Source organism: Thunnus thynnus, chromosome 13, assembly GCF_963924715.1.
Source record: "Thunnus thynnus chromosome 13, fThuThy2.1, whole genome shotgun sequence".
NCBI lineage: Eukaryota > Metazoa > Chordata > Actinopteri > Scombriformes > Scombridae > Thunnus > Thunnus thynnus.
Window position 1 is genome coordinate 6,458,685 of NC_089529.1, and position 20,614 is coordinate 6,479,298.

Below are 20,614 nucleotides of genomic sequence, written 5' to 3' on the forward strand. Positions count from 1 at the left end.
GGAGAACGTCTCAGCATAGAATTAAAGGAACCAAAAAGAGATTAATGGTTGTATAGTCTCTGTCCAGATCCCAGAAAGAGACACATACACTCAGAAAGGCCACTGCCTCAGCTGTCAAAAACATGAGAAACGACAACAGCAGGATGTAGGCGTGGTAGCCCTCCATCATACCGCATGTGTGAATGATTGCGATAGGCAGTGTGGTGGTGGCGATGTGACCTGCTGTCTGTGAACTAATGACTGGTAATGACGCTGATGCTTCCTGTCTCACAGACCAGACTAATGATTCTCCCTCCTCTGCACCTCAGCCAATCTGACATATAACCAGTGCACGCTGAAATGAGGAGGCAGGCTGCAGAGTTATAGAGGATGCTTATGTACAGTAGAATGAGTGAAAGAAACATTTGAGGCCCAGAGAGAGAAAATTATATAGATACAGAAAGTTCTGTTTGTTTTGTTTTTCGCATTAGTTCACTCTCAAGGGCACTTCTGAGTCAATTTGGGATGTCAGAGCTTGCCTCAAATTTTGCAACACTGCCTCTCCAGAAAGGCCTTGATGTGGAAAATTGAAGAAGGTTGTAATTTGCAGAGTTGTTATCCCCCCAGCTCTCCCCATCCTCAGCACTCACCCAGGCCTTACACACACACACACACACAAAACTACAGACCTCTATCTGCAGTAATCAACCTCCCGCTGACCAACACTGTGATTTTACAAGTAAAGTGCCTAAATCTGAATATGATAGCAAGCATGTTTTAATTAACCCGCGGGTTGGCCTTGGGGCAAATCTACGCTATAGGCCCTAACTGACCGACTCCCTCGATACTCACTGCCACAGGCAATAAGCAATGCCCCGCATTAATAGGTAATACAGTCAGGGACCCTCACATCAGTTAACGTGGGCTCAGGAGGGCCTTAGTGACAGTAAACAGCATGCATGTGATCTCATTTTAATAGCTAGGTTGTCTCACAGTGCTCCCCATCTCTGAAACTAGGGCCCTGGTTTATTTCTTTTTTAATTTTCATTTTACTAGCTTTAAAATGAGATATTTTGATTGAATTGCAAATTTACGTGACTTGCCTGAACAAAGTTGGTTTTAGTAACTGAAAAAGAAAACTGAAGAACAAACAAATCAAGTTGTTGTTTTTAATGAACTTTTTTAATGGTGTTACAAATGTGTAAGAAACCACTGTTAAATGAAGAACCACAAGCCCTGCTACTATAATTTTATTATGTTCCCAGTAGCCATTAATCTCAGTTTAATTTAGGTACAAACTGATGCTACTCAATTTAAAGCAACAAAAACCATGCTAGTGGCTCTGTGAGGCTATACTTAGTTGTGCTTTGAGCTAAATGCTGAAACTGAAACCCAGTAGATATATAAAGATGTAGATATTTATGTAGATTTTCTAAATGATAGGAGGCTCCATCATAACCTTAAATATACTGCTGCCTTCAGTGTGTTTGAGTTTGCTCAGCTGGGAGGTTTTATTCTGATGCCATCTTTTCCACAGGGACTGGTACTATTGACAGGCTAGGCCCCTCAGCTGCAGCTTAATACTCCTACACACTAGCAATAAACAGCCAGCAGTAAGCATGGATGTGCCAGCTCATAACTCTGTTTACCGATGTCCCACATTGATTTCCTGCAGAAAGGATGGGAGCGCAGAGTGAGAGAAGGAATGCAGCGTGTAAAGCCTCTCTGAGCCGTTCAGACTTACACACCTAGGCTGTCCGATCAGAGCGGGATCAATGGAGGAGCTGACCCTTGGCTTTACATAGCCATTCAATATCTGATGAAATGCCTGGGACCGACGTCTCTTCATCAGCTAATAGGAATATATTTCATTTCAATAAAAATGGATCTACTATTGGACTAGTGCAGATATCTAATCAGTGTGCATCCAGAACATGAAGGTTTTTTCCCCTGTGATCACAGAATTGATCAGCTCAGCTTAAACTCCCAACACAGTCAATCCTTCATCTTAATATGACCACCATAAAGTAGCTACTAGACTTGCCCCCTCCCTCATACTGAGGAGTAATCAATCCGACCTCCACCTACCTCCTCCCAGAATAACAAACTATAACTCTCTGCAGCAATAGAAATATATCCAGGCCTTTGGTGGCTGAGTGACTGTCTGAGAGGGGATGTGAATGAGCTGCACTGCTTTGTGCTGCAGCCCTGAGGAGGGTCTTGGCCATAGCCCATCACTGCCACGTCCCAGGCACAGTGGTTGAATTAGGAGAGCCTCCTGCCTCACCAGCACACCATTAAACACAGGGATACTCACTCATCTGCCTAACAGGGACGCTGTCTTGATCACAACCAGGCTGGACAGATGTCTCCGGCATATTGGAGGATGTCATCATTTAAAAGATTAGGGACAGGATGGGGAATTAGTTGATTTATCGCTAATGACTCAGCGTGGGGGCCACTAGATAATTTCAATTGTTGTTAATTGCTATTTTTGGCAGTACACTACATTCTCAACCCTACAGGGTCCTATGAAAAAGGCACAAAAACTGGCAGCTAAAAAGCAACTTGTCATTTTTGAAAGGCCAAATGCAAGTGTATCACTGTCCTATGAATTTTCTTAATAAGTTTAGCTTTAGAGCACTATGATCTAAAAGAATAAACTCCTCATGCTTACTGAAACACCTTATAGCAGGGACACACATTGCGCCTGTTGAGCCAATTATGAATACTGTATGATTTGGGAACAAGTTGGAGCAAATCTGTCCCAGTCCAGGTCAGCTGGTGTTGACAGTCTGCAGATAAAATCACACAGTGCGTGATATGTAAAGACTCTAATCTGAAGTCTTCAAATCCAGTCGCTGCTAGTCATACACATAAAGTTTTTGTTTAAATATGTTTGATATTTGCGACTGACATTGGCAACCGATGATGTCACTTGTGTGTTACCCGAGGGAGACGTACCGGTACAAGCACACACAATAGTTGGTGTTCTTGCAGGATTTGCAGGGTCGTCTACTGACCATTGGTTCATAGTGTTGTCCAGTGTAATTACTCCTTCCTGACTGTCAAAGACTAAAAAAACAGGTTATTGGAAACAATCTTTACGTGTGATTTGTCCAGTCTTTGTAGGTTTCAGCTATTCCTTAGGTTTGTCCCAAGTTGTATCATTACTCAAAATGTTCCCTTTCCAATGTGATGTTCTCCCTTTTTGCATTGATAAATTGAGTGCCATTAACCTACTGCTTTATCTGAAATGCCATCTTGTCTACTGTTCACGACATTCTAACTTAATAGAGTTCAAGTTAAAACTCCTACTCTTATGTGAACTGTGTCACACCCTCACCGCCTACAGTTGTTTACTTCTCTTCTCAATTGCTGAGACTGTTGTTTTTGTTACTCGAACTCAAATTAACATGATTTTTGTAATGCAAGTTTATTCATCAGAGCTGGTATGGAGCTCACACTTTTCTGTGTGTATGTGTGCAGAAAGGGCTGTCATTGTGAAGCAAAGTTATTTGGCTGGTATTTGGCATTCCTGTGTGCCCAGTAGTGCTCAGCCAATTAAGGGCTCTGTTGCCTCGTCTCTTCCTAACAAACCGTCAGTCCTGTGCCCTGTTCAAACCCGCTACACACACTCTCCATGCAGATACTTTACACCACATACTTTGTCCGCCCCTCCTCTCTATCCTGATTCGATGTAAAATTTGCTCTGATAGTGGGCCCCATGTGTGTTTGATCTCCTTACTAGCAATGCGCTCTCCTTTGCTTTATTAAATTCTTGTCTGTGTGTTGCTGCGCCGTCTTCGTCTCATTACCCCTGCCTGTTTTTATCTCTCTTTTACTAATGGAGGATGCTTGGGTAGTCATCAGGGTTATGTCTGTGTCATTGTTACTCTAATCCAAATAACCTCTATGTCTACTGTACTTCTATATGCTGCATCTCTATGTAAAAACTACTAAAGTACTACCTGTTGGGTTTGCAGTGGTGGAAAGTAATTAAGTACATTTACTCAAGTATTGTACTTCAGTAAAATTTTGAGGTACTTGTACTTAATGCTACTTTATACTTCCACTCCACTACATTTCAGAGGGAAATATTGTACTTTCTACTCTACTACAATGATTACTATGATTATTATCATCTGACTCCACCCAAATGCACAGACCTACCGTATTTGATAGGATGTCTATAAGCCAATCACAGTGGTCCACATCATGTGGGTGCAACAGAGCCACTAACCCCTTTTTTTAGCAAGCATGGCCGACTGTGAGGCAATGAGGAAGCGTATGACACAGTTTAATCTATTAATCATATTGCTTAAGTACATAATTTGTGCTGAGTAAATATGAGATGTTACATAACTTGTCAAAATATCATGAAAGATTTGTAGCTTTTACTCAGGATTTTTTTTTTTTTTAAATCTGTCCATTGCAATGGCCAGGCGATCTTAATGTTTGTTAGAATAATACAAAATATATATGCCATATGTTTTAAAGCACCACTTTATTCATTGATATGAGTTGACCATTCATGTAAAATAAATGAACTCATGTTTTTTGTTGAAAAAAAGGTTTCTCAAGACTTTTTATTGTTATTTTTACTGCAGGTGGTTTCTCACGTTCAAATTCTCCATCCACTGGAATAGACAGAAAAATTACACATAATAAAGTATTTTAATCAATTTTTTTGATTGCTAATGATTCATGAGTGCGTGTAGAGTGGAAATTCACCATTACAATCATTTTGGAACAAAGCATTTACATATAAATGAACGTCTGTTCCATTGAAGCCCTTGCCAAACGAGTTCACACAATGCTGATTAAGTCTGTCACCACCAGATAAATCTCTCTGTATTTCACACCATTCAGAGTTTTTAATCTGGTGTTGGGTTTGACATTCCTGCACTGGCTGGATGAATGCATACTGTGCATGCTCTTTGGGCAGAGCATGTGCACAGGAGCTAGACTTAGCTCTCTGCTACCTTGAGTGGGGATAAAATAATTTAATTATGTGTGGCTCTTCTACACTTTCCAAATGTTATCGGACCGAATGGATCAAATTCTGATAGCGAAACGAGTCATTTCGTTGGGGTTGTGACACTCAAAAACAATTTATCCACCGTTTTACAGCCGCAACAGTACCAACAGAGTGGAGTCTATGACATAGGCACTTGTCAACAGTGTTTTTGTAATTACTCTCACTGCCAGAAGGGGGAGGCAAAAGTTTTGCACTCCACCTTTAAGGATCTGAATACTTCTTCCACCACTGTGAGTTTGTAACAATACTAGGAAGAGTTAAGGTCAGAGAGATGGGACTGCATGAGGCAAAATAATCATAATGGTATGTTTTTCTATCAGTTTCTTAAGCTCTTGTGGAGCTAGCAAGGTCAGATCTGCTGGATCAGAGGAGGCCACATAAGAGGGAAGGAGGTAGTGAGGCAGGGAGGATTAGGGAGGAGGCTGCTGCCATCTGTCTGTATATAGAATACAGTATGTGTGAGAAATAAGTAGGAAGATATGAATCCCACAAGCTGAGCTGTAAGTATGAGAGACGATGATCCTCACTGCTGGGGTGAAATGTTAGTATAGTACACCCAAGTCTTAGGTGGTGTACTATAAGTTAGGTGATGGATGTGGAGCTAAGCAAAGTCTTTACTCATTACAATATGGATGAACATTTTTTGACATTTTTTTTGATGGAGTGCCACCATTAGGTTGACATTTCTGTTTTTAGTTAAATATCTCAACAACTATTGGTTGGTTTGCCATGTAATTTGTGCCTCCCTCAGGATGAATTGTGATAATTTTGGCGATCCTCTGACTTTCCATCTAGCAGATGCAAAACTAATGACATTCCCATCAGCCTGAGCAATTTACTAAGGATTTTCATCCCTGTTTTAGGCAAAAAAACAGCCAAGCGGTGTTATTAATTGGTGTGATGGACCGCAACAAGACACCACTGAAAATTGTGTGTTTGGTCTCATGCAATATGTATTTTAAGGCGTTCCTGTTCAGAGGCGCAAAATGTGGGAGGAAGGGCATGGAAATTTATACAAATACCCCCAGTACCTGATTTATCACCGCAGACTAACCACTGTGGCAGAGGAGTATACGTCTGGAATTTAACATCCGAAAAAAGCAGGTGTAAAATCTGCGGCACAGTTTTAATGAACAAACAGAAACAGAGAAGAGAAAGAGTTAAAAGCGAATTGACAGATGTATTTTAAAGTTACTTTGCTGAATCTCACTGCTCGGCACCATGACAACAACAATTGTGTTTTTACACGACTTCACCTTTCTGTTTCCCACCATGGCCACTTGCTTATTTTCCTGACTTTTAATGGTTCACAGCAGCCCAGTGTAATATGATTGTAGCATCCAGTAATTAAATACGCTGTTATATTACTTTTCATTTCTTTACACAAATGATCTAGTCAAAGGAGTTTGAAAGTTTAATAAAAGTAATTCAATCACTGCTGTTTTCATTGAGCTGACACACACACATTCCACATTTCTGACCCTCAGCTTGTGTTTTCAGGGTCAACCACCTGCACTATCGGCCTGACGAGTATGAAGAGGACCCTGAATTGGTTGGCTATGAAGATGGAGACTATTCCCATGATTACCACAGCGACAACAGGTCAAACACATTTTTAAATACACACACAGACACACACACTGTATTATGGTGATGTGTTGACCAGCTCTTCACCCCTCAAGTGGTTAATTAAATCATCCATCTATCATCTCCTCACATGGCCTTTGGGTATTTACTTTGATAATATCCATAAACATAAAGCTGGTCTCAGGATAAAAATGCATGCACTCAGAGATAAACACCCACTCATTATTTACTGTATGTTTTGAAAAGCATAATGCAGATGGTCATTTAGATTTTGCTTCCTGCATTTGTCACTTCACAGTAGAGATTTAATAAGTATAATTTCCCAGAAAGTGATTTCCTGTTTCCATTGTAAGGTATATTGCATGAATATTGTGTGTTATTGCAGACTGAATTAAGGAAATGAGAAAATAGACACTTATCGCTTGTTATCGACACGACAGCAAATAACTATAATCTAAATTTCATTCTTTCTGAAGATTATTATAATAACAATCACTTGCAAATCATTTCTGCCTTTCTCCTCCTCAATCTCACTCACACTTGTTTTCCTTTTTCTGCGGCCAATTCAGAATGAAGAGGAAATCAAGCAGCTCTCCATCCCCTCGTCCAAAGAAAAGGAAGAAGAAGAAATCTGGTCGCCGAAGGAGTCGGTGAGTGAAAGTGGCCTCCGTTGATGAAGTGGTTCAATTTTTCTCCTTTTTTTCCCCCCCTACGCTCGTTGGCAGAATAATTACACTGTAGTTCTGTGAAATGGGATTCCAATTATTTTGGTGTGAATTTTGTGAACGAGCCATCAGATACTGCAATTGTGGAGAACGGGAAAAAACAATCTGTAGGGAGTGATTAGCGAAGCACAATCTCATCTTCTGTTTTCTTTTGACGAGGTCAGCAAAAGAAACAGAGAGAGTGAGAAACTGAGAGAGTGTGTGAAGGAGAAAGTTACAGTGGTGCTAAAGAGAAGGAAGAATGAAAAGAAGGGAAAGGCAGAGAGATGAATTGAGCATAAAGAGCCTGTAAGAAAAATCTGCTGAGCTACTATCGGATGACAGCCTTGTTAACAATGATCCCCACTGAGGTGTAATCTAATGTAACACAATGATGAAAACACAACATTTAGTGGCAATCTGAGGCTGGCAAATGTGTCTCCTTCTCTCCGTCAATAGGTTTGGCAGCTCGTCACCCACTCGCAGAGAGAAGAAGAAAAAGAGTGGGAAGAAACACAAACGCGACAGGTGAGTGTGTGTGTGTGTGTGTGTGTTTGTACGTGTGTGTGTGTGAGCGTCGTCAGCGACATATCATCACAAGAAAGATCAACAACTTTTCAAGTCAACTCACGGTTATGGATGTTCAGAGATGTAGACACACTTTTTATGTTTCACTTATTGGAAACATAAACTACATAACATGAACAGATGCACAGTGAGAGATGTTGCCCTTTTCTTTTATTATGGATGATATTTCATATTCTCTGTGTTGGTTACATTGTTTTTTGTATTTGTTCGCCTGTCGTGGCAGAAAAGAAGCAAAGGAAGGAAGGAATTAAGAAAAGGGAGTGGAAGAAGGAAAGGAGGAAATACAGGAAAGGAAGAAATATAGAAGAAAGGGAGAGAATGCGGAAAGAAAGATCGACAGGAAACAAAAGGAAAGAAAGAAAGACAGGAATGAAAAGGAAGGGTAGATGGAAAGGAGGAAATACAGAAAAAGGAAGTAAGAAAGATAAGAGGAAAACCGGAACAAAAGGAAAGAGAGATAGACATGAAACAAAAGAAAGGGATGAAGGAAAGGAAGAAAGACATGAATAAATAGAAGGGGAAGATGTAAAGGAGGAAAAATTCGAAGAAAAGGGAAGGGAAGAGGGGAATGGGAGGACAAAAAGAAAAAAATTATGGAAGGGAAGAGGCGATAGGGAAAGAGCTCATCAACAAATACTTGTGCAATGCCTTCGGATATCATAACGACAATAAGCAATTGTGGAGCGCCCTCCTCCTCCAATTTCTCCCGTCCTCCGCCTGACTCGGAGGGGAGTGAGGCTAAATGTGTTGCTCTAATAACCCAGCCTGTATGGGGACGTGCAAAAAAAAAAAAAAAAAGAAAAATGAGCCTCTCACCAAATTGCTGAGCATCAGTGCGCCGCCCCGCTCTTGTTTCCCACCTCTCATCCATCCACGCACATCCAAGTCCCCCACGTCCTCTCTCCTCCTCATCCCCACCCAACCCCACGCCTCCCTACCAGCCTCACACCAAAGCTGCTCTGCATTGCAGGTACTGTTGATGTATGAATAATGTATCGGTGAGGCAGAGGGGAACAGCAACTAGGGTTCCTCCCCAGAGACAGCCTCCCTTGATGATAGTCTCCCTTTTAAGGTGTATTTTAGCACGGGGTGGGTGGGGGACACTGCGATTCTGCCCCAATAAAATTCTTATCACTTTAAAGTTATAGCTCTAGTTTGAGCTCATGCCCATTTGGATGCATATTCGTCTCACATGGGGGCATACACTGTACCATCCATGTCCTTATAGTAGAGAGTGGGGTGAGGGATTCAGAGAGAGAGGAGAAGAATAATGAGCTCTCCAGAACAACGCCTCATATACTGTATAGTTCCCAGTTGATTCCCTCCAGTGGGGAAACATGAGCTGCTACTGAGGCCACAGCTCTAAGTCACATATCAGCCACATACATTGCTGTGACAGCTTTATTACTCCTCTTTCAGTGAGCCACAGTGAATCGCACTTTGCGCTGGCGCTCCCTCCCACTCCACTGCATGCTGTAGGTGTGTAAAACAGCAGGGGAGATGTAGGGCTCTTCAGGAAAATAGCAACAACTCTCACAGACCGGTCTGACTAATCACCATGGAAACTGCATTGAGGGTGAAAGTGATACGGAGGTGATGTGTCAGTTGAACACTGAGGACTGAGGAATGGCCGTCCTCTCCATCATTATACTCAGAGCGTGGTTAAAGGGGAACTGCCACGGAATCTCAGCATCGACATTCATTATTCCTGCTTTGTCGCGGTGAGCAGCATCTTCTACAGCCAGACATTTTTAAAAATAAGCGTGACATCCAGCACTTGTAGAATAGCGACTGGAGAAAACTGGCTGTGAGAGCTCCCTGTGGACGTCCCTGCACATATGGATTTACAGTACATGTGTTTCAGATTGGTTAGCAATGAGGGAGCTCACATGCACATCATTAAAAGTGCAGAAATACATGCTGAAATATTCCATTTAGGAGTTGGCACATGAAAATACACGATCCTCCTTCTGTTCACAGTAACTTGAACACGCTCATATTCTGTGACAAGACTTTGACTGGTAGCTGTAGAATGCATGAGAACATGGAGATGTATTTCTCATCCAAATGTACACAGATATTAATAGTCCAAATGACTTCATCCAGAATATGAACTATTATCTGTTTAGTCAGTGTAAACACACTGCTGCTAAATTAAGCTCCACTGCATTGGAGGTTTAGTCACCTTCACCGACTTTATGTAGTTGATATTCTTTGGAGAGTATGAAAATAGGGAAATAAGAATATGGAAAAATATGACAAAAGTGGCGCACAGATTGGTGACAGCACGGATAAGTGTTTGTGTTCAGTCTTTTGGATTCTTTCATTTTTAAAACAGCACCTTTGCTTCCATATAATTTATTCCACGAAGCAAGTTTACCAAGTTATATGAATAATTTGCAACATAGATTGATGCAAAAATACGTTTTCTTGGTTGAAGATATATTCTGAAAAAGTTATCTGGATAATTCAGTAAACATCCCTCTTGGAGCTGGTCCAGTTGTAGCATATAGGAATGATTCAGTAGAGTATTATGTGATGTAGCTATCATGATATCATCACTACAATGACTGTGGTGTTTTTATTTTTGTAGATCTGCCTCTGGCTCCAGGAAAAAGAGGAGATACAGGTGTGTGTGAAATATGATCACCACAGTTAACAACATTGTTCACAAAGGTGTACATCAAAGCATTATGCTGTGTTTTCTAAGTGCCCTTATTGACCAAACTGCTATCTGCATACTGTTTGTTCAAAATACAATGCAATCCATGTGGGTGAGCATGGAGCACAATGAGCTTCTTCTTTTTCTTTCTTTCTTTCTTTTTGTTTTTTTTTTTTACAAAGGGAATTCATATTACCTATGCTTTAATGTTCATATCTTCATTATCTTACATATGACTTTTGTTTCAGATCGGGCAGCCCAAAGAACAAACACAAAGACAAGAACAAACAGAAAAAGAGGTGAGAGACATCGAATCACTCTCTGGAAAATCTCTAATGTCATTAATGTTAAGCTGACATAAAAAAATACTGTATATGTCTGGTTTCTGTCATTATATATAGAGTATAACAAAGTATTACATTCAATGAAAGAAAGTGAAAGTACATAATACACTATGTGTTAGGTTCAGCACTATTTCTCTTCTGCACACAGTACAACAAACAGTGAACAATAGTCTCAGTTCTCAACAATGAGTACAATTGGAATCACGTCTGGCCTCTCATAAATTTATATTGGTATTTTACACCCATTATCTCAGCTCAGACTCACAGAGAATGTTAAAGAGTGTAAAGCAGTGAGTGCATCTTATAAGCATTATGTGTGACTTCAACACAATTCCCATGCCATACATTGCACCCTGTACTGATTAGAATATATATTGAAAGTGTTTGGCAGTGCATGAATTGCTTTACATATCATGAGATTGACTACTGAGCTCGCTGTGGCATGTGTGTCCCTGTGATGTACGCGTATATACCCACGGCTTTGTGTGTGTGTGTGTGTGGTATGTTCGTCAATTTGTTGTCATCTATCAGGTCCCCTGGTGAGACCCCCAGTAGGAGTTCACAGCGTCAAGGCAGCTGCTGTAGCTCCCGTAGCGCCTCCTTGTCCTCCACTCGGAGCACATCCAAATCTCCCACCAGGTAGACCCCTCCACACACACGAACACATGTGTATACAGTAATTGGATGGTAAATGAACTGCATTTATATAAAGCTTTTCTAGACTACTGACCACTCTTTACAACTCAAGCCAACATTCACCCATTCACCCACACATGCTGCCATGTAAGGTGCCAACCTGCTCATCAGGAGCAATATACTGTGGCGCTTTTTTATCCAAAGCCAAATTATAATGTTTCTAATGCTAACTCACCCACACTCTTGTGGGAGCAATTTGGAGTTCAGTATCTTGCCCAAGGACACTTAAACATGCGGATTGGAGGAGCTAGTGATCGAACCACCGACCTTCTGATTAATGGATGACGTGCTCTACCTCCCGAGCCACAGTCGCTCCCAGTGCACACATATACTTAGTTTTCACTGATATTTTTCTACTGGCTGTCGAGCGGTTGCCCTGGTGATTGTCAGTCTCTCTCTCATTTATTTTCAGTCCTCTGGGGATAGATTAAGATACAAATGGGGCTCCTCAGCATGTCTTATAATAACTCCCATTAAACGAATGTGATATCTCTCTCCGCACTCATATAGAGTTTGATGAAAAAAAATATTGGTTGCACTGTAAGATGTTTCATGTTGCACAGAATACTAAGATCTTACTTTTCCATTTTAAAATCGGTGTGTTCAAATCAGCTGAAATTTCCTGGTTTCAGTTTTCATGGATGCTGGTTGGAACATCCTACTTTACCTTATTCTGTCTTTTTTAAACGTGCTGACAAGTTTGACTTAAAAGGATAGTTCGCATTTTTTGAAATGGGCTTGTATGAGGTACTTGTCCATAGTCAGTATATTACCTGTAGTAGATGGCAGTCCGCGGTTTACATACTATGTCGCTATGTGGCTTTGCTCTTCCAGACTGAACTCCAAGCACAAGACAGATGGGCAAAAGGCGTCCGGCACCTCACTGTCTCCAGGCCCTAACAGTCCTACCGCCTGGCACAATGGGGACCACACCCAACGAAGCCGCAATGGCAAGGCCGGCAGACTCAACCACGCCGAGGGCGAGAAGGGGCACGATGTATGTAATCTCCTCTATTTTGCTCCCACACCCCCACCCTCCCCCCACCCACTCCAATGGTATCTACCACAGTCTACAAATGAGTTATAACTTGGTCTTTGTGTTGGTTGACATGAATTCTCATCTTCTTTGATATTGAAAGATTTGTTTTCATTCCTTTATCAGTTATTCTTAGGTTGTAGGCCAGTTTTTACTATTAATAACAGTATTTTTGACGTCTAAACGACACTCTTGTCTTGTGTAAAACTTGCCGCTCCTACTGCTTTGTTTCTGGTTCTCCTTGACTCCTCTGCCATCTTGTTTTTTTGTTTGTTCTTGTTGTTTACCGGCAACAGAGGGAGGGAGCAAAGAGAAGAAGGTTCTAGAGTTTCTGTTCCGCACATGTGCTCTGAGTCAGAGCACAGCATTAGCATACCACACCTTGGAAGGAAATATGAGCCGCACAGGCACCCGATGTTTCCAAATGAATGAGCCAAAAGATGTGTTGTTTCTTCCGAGCGGGTGCCTGCTGAGGCGTAAAATAAATAAAAAAGTTGAGCCAGGTGCAGGTATGACTACTTCAAACATTTGCTCCCCCCCAAAGGTCCAGGTCCGTGAAGAAATATCAAAGCAAAATGTATCTGTCAGGAATGAAAACGTCTAAGTTACACCACAGATAAAGTCTTAATTAGTGTTGCCAGAGTCACGATAAGAAGCCTGCTTTAAAGTGATAGCAATCTGCAATTCCTCCTTGAACCAACTAATCCAATTACTTAAAGGTGAAGTGTGTAGAATTTAGTGGCATCTAGCAGAAGGGACTTGGCAGAAATGGAATATAATATTCATAAGTATGAATATTAATTAGTGTATAATCAACTGAAAGTAAGAATCGTGTTTTTGTTACCTTGGAATGAGCCCTTTATATCTACAAAGGGAGCGGGTCCTCTTTCATGGAGCCCGCCATGTTGCACCACTCTTTCTACAGTAGCCCAGAATGGACAAACCAAACACTGGCTCTAAAGAGGGCCTTTCGCCTTTGTAGCGGCCACCGTAGGTTCTCCTACACACTTGAACAAGAGGGTGAGGGGTATTCATTTGGTTGCAATCTGCAACCTCACCACCAGATGCCACTAAATCCTACACAATGCACCTTTAATGAGAAGTCTTCTTTTGGCATTCAAACATGCCAAAATGAATTGTAACAAAATATGCCTAAAATAAGGTGCAGCTCACCATTCCAAGTACTGTATCAGCTGTTTCTGCTGGGGCCAACCGTGTACTTGAGCTGACAGAACAGAATCCATATTATGTCAAAACAGAGACCCTCTGAGCAATAAATGGGTTACAACTGCTCTTGACATCAAAAACAACACTGCATGCTGTCTCCCTAAAGCATAGAGTGTTATAAATCCTACACATACTCCTCTCTGTTCAACAGAGAACTTTTCCTTGTTTGTTTTGGATGATTTGAAAATAACCTTTTCTGAAAGACACTGCCTGTGATGAGTTTTAAATCACTTTCTGCTATTAAAGACACAACCTTTCTCTTCCATACTGTAAATGGATCATTGGAGGTACAGTAGGATGACAGCCATTATGTTGTGATAAAACAATAGACATTACTTAGACCAAAGGGACTGCTTGTGAAATAATTTTTTTTTCCTGCTGAATAAGCACCTAAATGGGCTGCAAACACCCTGTAAACACTCACTCCAGAGAACTGAAGTAGCACTGCTGTCTTCTATTTTCTACTCCAGCTTGCATGTGACTATGAGGTCTCATCTGATCTCTCTCTCTCTCTCTCTGCTTGTTTCATTCATTACTGTTTCCTTTTTTTCCCTTTATCGATTTAAGTGGTATTTACCCATGAATAAATGCCCAAATCTCTCTGTCTCGTTTACATAAAAAGCACTCAAATGCTTTGGAACTGGACCAAGTAGGTTAACTGGGTATGTGTAATAGTTTCTTCTTGTCAATACAGTTGTCTTTCTCTCAAACACATGCTCTGCTCAGTGATAGATCCTCTTCTCCTCCAGGCGTCCAACAGCTCCTGCCAAACCACCAGGGGTTAAAAACGCTCCTCTCTACTGCTTTACTTTACCATGTTGATGTGCATGTTGCCTCTAGGTGGCAGTATCTTTTGTGACCCTGACGTTTTTTCGTTTCTACTCTGTGTGTTCAGGCCAGTGAGAGGTCTGTTTGATCATGAGCCATTCAGTTGGGATGTAGTGAAAGAGGAGCGTTATAATTGGCTCTGGTTCTTTTTTTAAGCAGCATCTTTCTAGCCTAAGGTGATGTTGCCACTCTCTCAACCAAAAGCTGAAATATTTGTTTCATAATAATCCTCACACAGATATCCTTGCACAGGAGGATGGTTATGTGTGAAAGATGCTGGATCCAACTGAAGTTTGACTTTACTGCAGCAGTTGTGTGGTTTAGCGAATGTTTCGGTTCAGTTTGTGTTCCTGTAGATGTCCTCTAGCTCCATTTGGGACTGTTTCATCTCAAGACAGTCCAGGATGCTTCCCATGGAAAAGCTTTGTGCTGTTCTTTATCAGAGGTGGGCATGTTAATCAGACAAACTAACAAGTTAGTCCTCAACTTTGAAGACTTCTTTCTTGAAGAAATTGAAACAGGGTGCCAGAAAACAATTTTGATCAAGTGTAAAGTTCAACTCTATTTGTCATTTGTGCAGAATAACACGTCATCTGTACAATGAAACGCTTAAAATGAGGCTCAGGACAGTACTGCAGGCAAAAGTAATAATACACAATAACAGTTAGATAACCAATAAAGATATCAGGTAAAACAAAAGACAAGAAAAACTACTACAGATAAAGAATTTACAATAGATAAAGGAACCAGTGTATATATAAATAAATGGTAGGTTTTACAGTAAAAAAAAAAAGATGCTATGGAGTATATACAGATGAAAGCAGTAGTACAAGTAATCGAGTGATGGTGTAGGCAATTAAGGGCAAGAGACAGGACTAGTTCTCTCTAGTAGCAGCATGGTCATTAAAGTTAGAGTCCAGTGTGTTAAAATCTTAGTTTTGTGCAGCTTGTCCAAGTTTCTTTCTTTTGCTGCCCCTTGTGGCCAATGGAGGACAGAAGACATCCATTACAACTGTGGACTTACTGATCATACATGCAGTGGGTGTTAACTGTTGTCCAGCCACACACAGCAGTGATGAGCCCGTTATGGCCTGGCACACCAGAATGTGGCGGAGAGGATGCTGCGCTTGAACACTTACACAGACAAGTAACATGAGGAAAAGATTTATGCTCTATCGAAAGTGTTTTCTAAGGCCATGTTTTGTTTTTTTCAAGAGAGACTGCTTTATATAGGAGGATAAATGTGTTGGTTTGGTAAATACACATTCCATTAACTTTCCCACCTCTGACAAAAGAGCAGCACACCACTGCTTCCCAAAGCTCTTCCATTGGAAACATCTGGAATTCTGCATCCCACACAGTGGATGAGACAGTCCCAAACTGGGCTGCTCGTCCTCTTGCTCATTATTAATGGATGTTTCCAAACTCTTTAAACACTAGTACATGGACTCTTTAAATGAACTAGGACAACACTCACACATTTATTAACATGATTGTTATTTTAAAGGGACCCAAGCCATTTTGAATATAAGCTCCCTCATCACGTTTAAACAGCAGATTTGTACCTGAGTTTATGGTAATAAATAAATCCAAATAAATTGCCTGGAAGAAAGCTGGGCTGACGTCCAAACAGGAGTAGAGATGTGCTGCTATTGAAGAAGACCCAGGCCAGAATGTGACTGGGGTCCCTTTCAAATGTGCCGACTCTCTAGTTGTCCATCTTAGCAGTGACTGCCCCCCTTCCGACACTCTTCTCCCCCCCTCCTCCTCCTCTTCCTCCTCTCCTACCTGTTCATCTGTGTCATGTGTGACTCACGTCTCACTCTTGTTGTCCTGGCATTTTTCTTCCCACATATCTTTCACATCTGCCAGCTCTGCATGCCCTCCTCCTGCCCCCCCCCCTCCTCCCTTCTAGCTACTCTACTCTACATGGATGTCCACTAATATGATAATTAACTCTATCCGCTTACCTCTACCCCTCCTCCCCCTCTCCCCACCCCTCCGTTTTGATACAAATATGGCTGCATTTGTACAAGCGAAAAAGACAAAGCAAATCATGTAGTTTATAGATTCATCCTTTGTTTCTAATTTTAGTTTGATTTGAATTCCATCTGGATTTTTTATTTTCCTCCCCTATTTTCTTTTTACTTTTTGGTTTGTTTATTTCTCCTTAGTCTCTGGACACAATATGTAGCTTTGATACTAAAAGAGGTCATTGTCTTTTTCCCATTTCGCTGCGGAGAACATTCCTTTCTCCTTTTTTCTTTTTTTCTTTCTTTCCTTTTTTTTGTTGATATTGCATACGTGTCACTGATTGAAATGGAAGGTAGGTAATGCTTTGCCTACGCACGTGATCTTTATGCAGATGAGAATGTGACAAGCACCCTAGCCTGAGTGACGTCAATGTTTCTCTCTCTTTCTCTCTTTCTTTCTCTCTCTCTCTTTCTGTTGTTTATCAGTGGTCTTCAAACAAATTAATTTACTTCATCAATTATGATTTGACTCTTGAAGATTGGATTACTTAGAGCTCTGGTTTTTCTCTTTCCTCCTTAACTTCATTCTGAAGTCCAGTATCCCGCTCTATCTTCCAGGTCCATTTCTCTCTCCACTTTTCTTTTCTTTCTGTTTTGGTAGAATGCATTCCTGTTTGTCCAGCATCTCTCTGTTTGTTGGTGAATTAGTACATTCGTCTTATGATTTTCACCATATTGATTTCCACGACTGTTTCTAACAACTGTCATAAGCACCAGTGGTTGTGTGTTTTCTTATTATACCGCTTTAGTGGTCTTCTCTCTAGCGGAGAATGGCTCTTCTCTCCGCAAGGATCAGTCGGTGCTTTTGCTGTATCTTAGATTACGAAGCAGCTCAGACAGCACATGATAATGCATGCGGAAGAGCCAGCTGTATTTGGTTTCATACAAAACGCCTTTCGGAGACTTGCCCTCTTTTTATGACCTGCTTAAAATGAGCAGTTTGTAACTGTGCATCACTGGTTTCAGTCCCTAAACTCATATTTAATCACTTATCCAAGTTCTGTTTTTGTTGATGCTTAAAATGGAGACTTGGAATATATTTTCACTCCACCATACACAGATTAAAGGATAAGGTTAGTATGTTTTTTCTCACTGTCAACAAATCATTTGAAAAGACCAAAAATGTGTTACTCTGTCTGTCAATACTTTACACCTTCCTTATCTTGTCTGTGGCACTCAGTCTCAAGCCAATACATTCCTGTTGAAGACGCAGTATTTTAAAAACTCACAAAAAATATATTTTTTAACAAGGCTAAGAGTCTACAGTCATGCTAACAGTTCTGTGAGGCTGTTCTTAGGGCACAGCAGCACTTTGAGCTAAATGCTAACATCAACATGCAAACATCCTTACAATGACAATGCTAACATACTATTGTTTAGCTGATATATGTTTACCATGTTCATGATCTTAGTTTAGTGTCTAAGCATGCTAGTATTTGCTAATTAGCACTAATCAATAAGTACAGATCAGGCTGATGTGAGTGTGAAGAGTTTTACAGGTATTTGATAAGAAACCAAAGTATTGGACAAACTGAAATGTTCTCCTGATGATGACGCTAGATGAAAAGTCAGGGGATCATCAAAGTGATTACAATTCATCCTGAGGGGGGAATAAATGTGTGTATCAAATTTCACCCCACCACCACTCGCCACCACACTGTGGCGCTAGAAGAAACGTCTGGGGATCATCCAAGTCATTAGGATCCATGGTCTTTGGACCATGAATGCCTGTACAAGTTCATGGCAATTCATCCAATAGTTGTCAAGATATTTTTGTCTGGACCAAAGTGGTGGGCTGACCAACACTGCTATCCCTAGAGCCATGCTAGTGGCTCGGGGTAAAGCTCAGTAATTTCCTAAAACCGCTGGGCAGTGTAGATTTTAGCAAACATCACTCCAACAGGAGTTAATCATTCATTTGTTGGGGACTTTTTTCAGCTGCAGATTAATACACATTTGGTACCTGACAATGTATTTGGCTGTATGTCGCCTCAAAATAAGCTGTAGTGCCCATTTTCATGAAGGAACATGTCACCCACTCTGTGCTCTACGGCACCCAGAAATACACACAGTAGCATCAATTCATTGTTAATTGTGGTCTCTTCATGAGATTTTTTGACAATAAGAAAAACAGCCTGCCTTATACTTCCAGACGGTGATCATTTGAAAACTGCTAGCTTCAAGATAATTTAGTCTATTCAGGATTTTGAAAGCAGCTTTTCACTTTATCTGCCAAAAGATCCAATCACATTCTTATTGTTTTAGCAGTGAGATGCAATTTCACTGACTAAATGCTTTTTCAGGGCTGTTAAATGAAAGTCAATTCCCCCACAAAATAAGTCCTGACTGCCATTAAATGAACCCAAATCAATTTCAGTAATAGCATAACATTCACTGGTGTTATGTAGCAAAAACTCCCTGGAAGTACATTAAAAGAAACTTGCTATTGTAACAACTTTGAGTGTCCTGTATCAAAGAGTTTGTAGCCAGAAAAATGTGAGGTTACCCTGTAAACATGTCAGGCAGTGAAATAAAAGTGTGGAGGATAATTCACAGAGAGAGAAAAGGTTAAGAAAACACCTTTAACTCTCACCAGCCAGTTGCTCTGTGATGTTTAGGAAGGTGACTGGGCCCAGAGGATTTACTCTCTGTGTGAGGGATTCCCTGCACATTGTGGTTTTCCTCTTTGCTTTTGAGTTCTTTTCCATTGATTTCCATGCATTGTCTCATGAGTCACTGGCAGGGAAGGGTTTTGTGTCTTTTTCTCTTGCATTTTGTGAATCTAATGATGCACTTATGTTGCCCCACTTTTCCCTTTTCTTCATACCTTACCTACTAAAGGAGGGAATACCACTTTATTGGTAAGTGGATGTTAACCAGAAGGGAGTTAAACAAGAGTAACCATTAAAAAAAAACAAAGAAAATGGGTCGCTGTTCACATCTCAGCAATTGTCTTCAGGAAAAAAAAAATCCAGAAAGAGAAAATTGAGTAGCAGACGATTTGTTTTCTGATTCGATTGATTCAATAATTGTGATCTTTATTTTGTTCCTTCCATTTCTGTGATGTTCCGTCAAGTTGTCTTCTCTTTCTGTTTTGTTTCATTTTTTTAACCATTACTAAAAAACTCAAGAAGTCCTCTTTTTCTACTCTACAAAATCTGTAGCTCTGTACTTTCTGCCTCTGCTCTTAAACTTATTTGGTTCACAGTTTTTTTTATTTTTTCCCTCTCTTCCTCCTCTTCCTAGTTTTTTTTTTGTTTGTTTGTTTTTGCAATTATGATTTCTTCAACTCATTATGGTTTTGCATGCCAAGTATTGCATGCGCTGCACCATAGAGGACTATCTATAAGCCATATGGAGAAAACCTAGATCTTTTTCTTTTAGATGTTTACCTTCTTTTGGCAAGTACACCGTAGCACTCAATCACCAACCTGGAAACACTCTAATGCTCTTTATGTCCTTTTTTCTTTTTTTTTTTTCTTTTTTTCCTTTGTTGGTCATCATTTCTCTACAGAAGCTCCGTCTCCTGACTGCTGGCTCTACAGGCATCCAGTCTACTCTGCTGAGAGAGCACAAGCTCCACAGCGCCCCCAGCAGGAGCCAAACAGGACAGATGTGCGCAGCAGGAGAGGCTGGGAGTGTGGACAGCAGGAACACAGCTGTAGGGAGCTCCGTAACCCAGGCGTCAGGGAGGAGAGGGAGCCAGAGAGGCCAGAATAAGAGCCCCCACTCCCCTGCAAACAGCAGCGACTCGGCTCACTCCCAGCATAACCACACTCACAGAGGGAGGACCTCCCGTCACCAGAGAAAGTAAGCACAAAAACCCTCATTTGTCTCTCACTGTAGGTGCCCACATTTTCAGACTCTTATCACGGCTGGAATTTCCCAC

General features: G+C 41.0%; 1 protein-coding gene across 2 annotated transcripts in view; it reads left to right on the plus strand.

The window, feature by feature from the left end:
• srrm3 (serine/arginine repetitive matrix 3) overlaps positions 1–20,614 on the plus strand; it is a 73,256-nt gene that overhangs the window by 49,433 nt on the left and 3,209 nt on the right. For both annotated transcript variants that reach the window (XM_067607486.1, XM_067607485.1), the window contains exons 4-11: positions 6,521–6,622; positions 7,177–7,257; positions 7,771–7,839; positions 10,493–10,528; positions 10,810–10,860; positions 11,437–11,544; positions 12,436–12,598; positions 20,240–20,535. In XM_067607486.1, the coding sequence (XP_067463587.1) occupies positions 6,521–6,622; positions 7,177–7,257; positions 7,771–7,839; positions 10,493–10,528; positions 10,810–10,860; positions 11,437–11,544; positions 12,436–12,598; positions 20,240–20,535 (906 nt within the window). The remainder of the gene's footprint in view (positions 1–6,520; positions 6,623–7,176; positions 7,258–7,770; positions 7,840–10,492; positions 10,529–10,809; positions 10,861–11,436; positions 11,545–12,435; positions 12,599–20,239; positions 20,536–20,614) is intronic.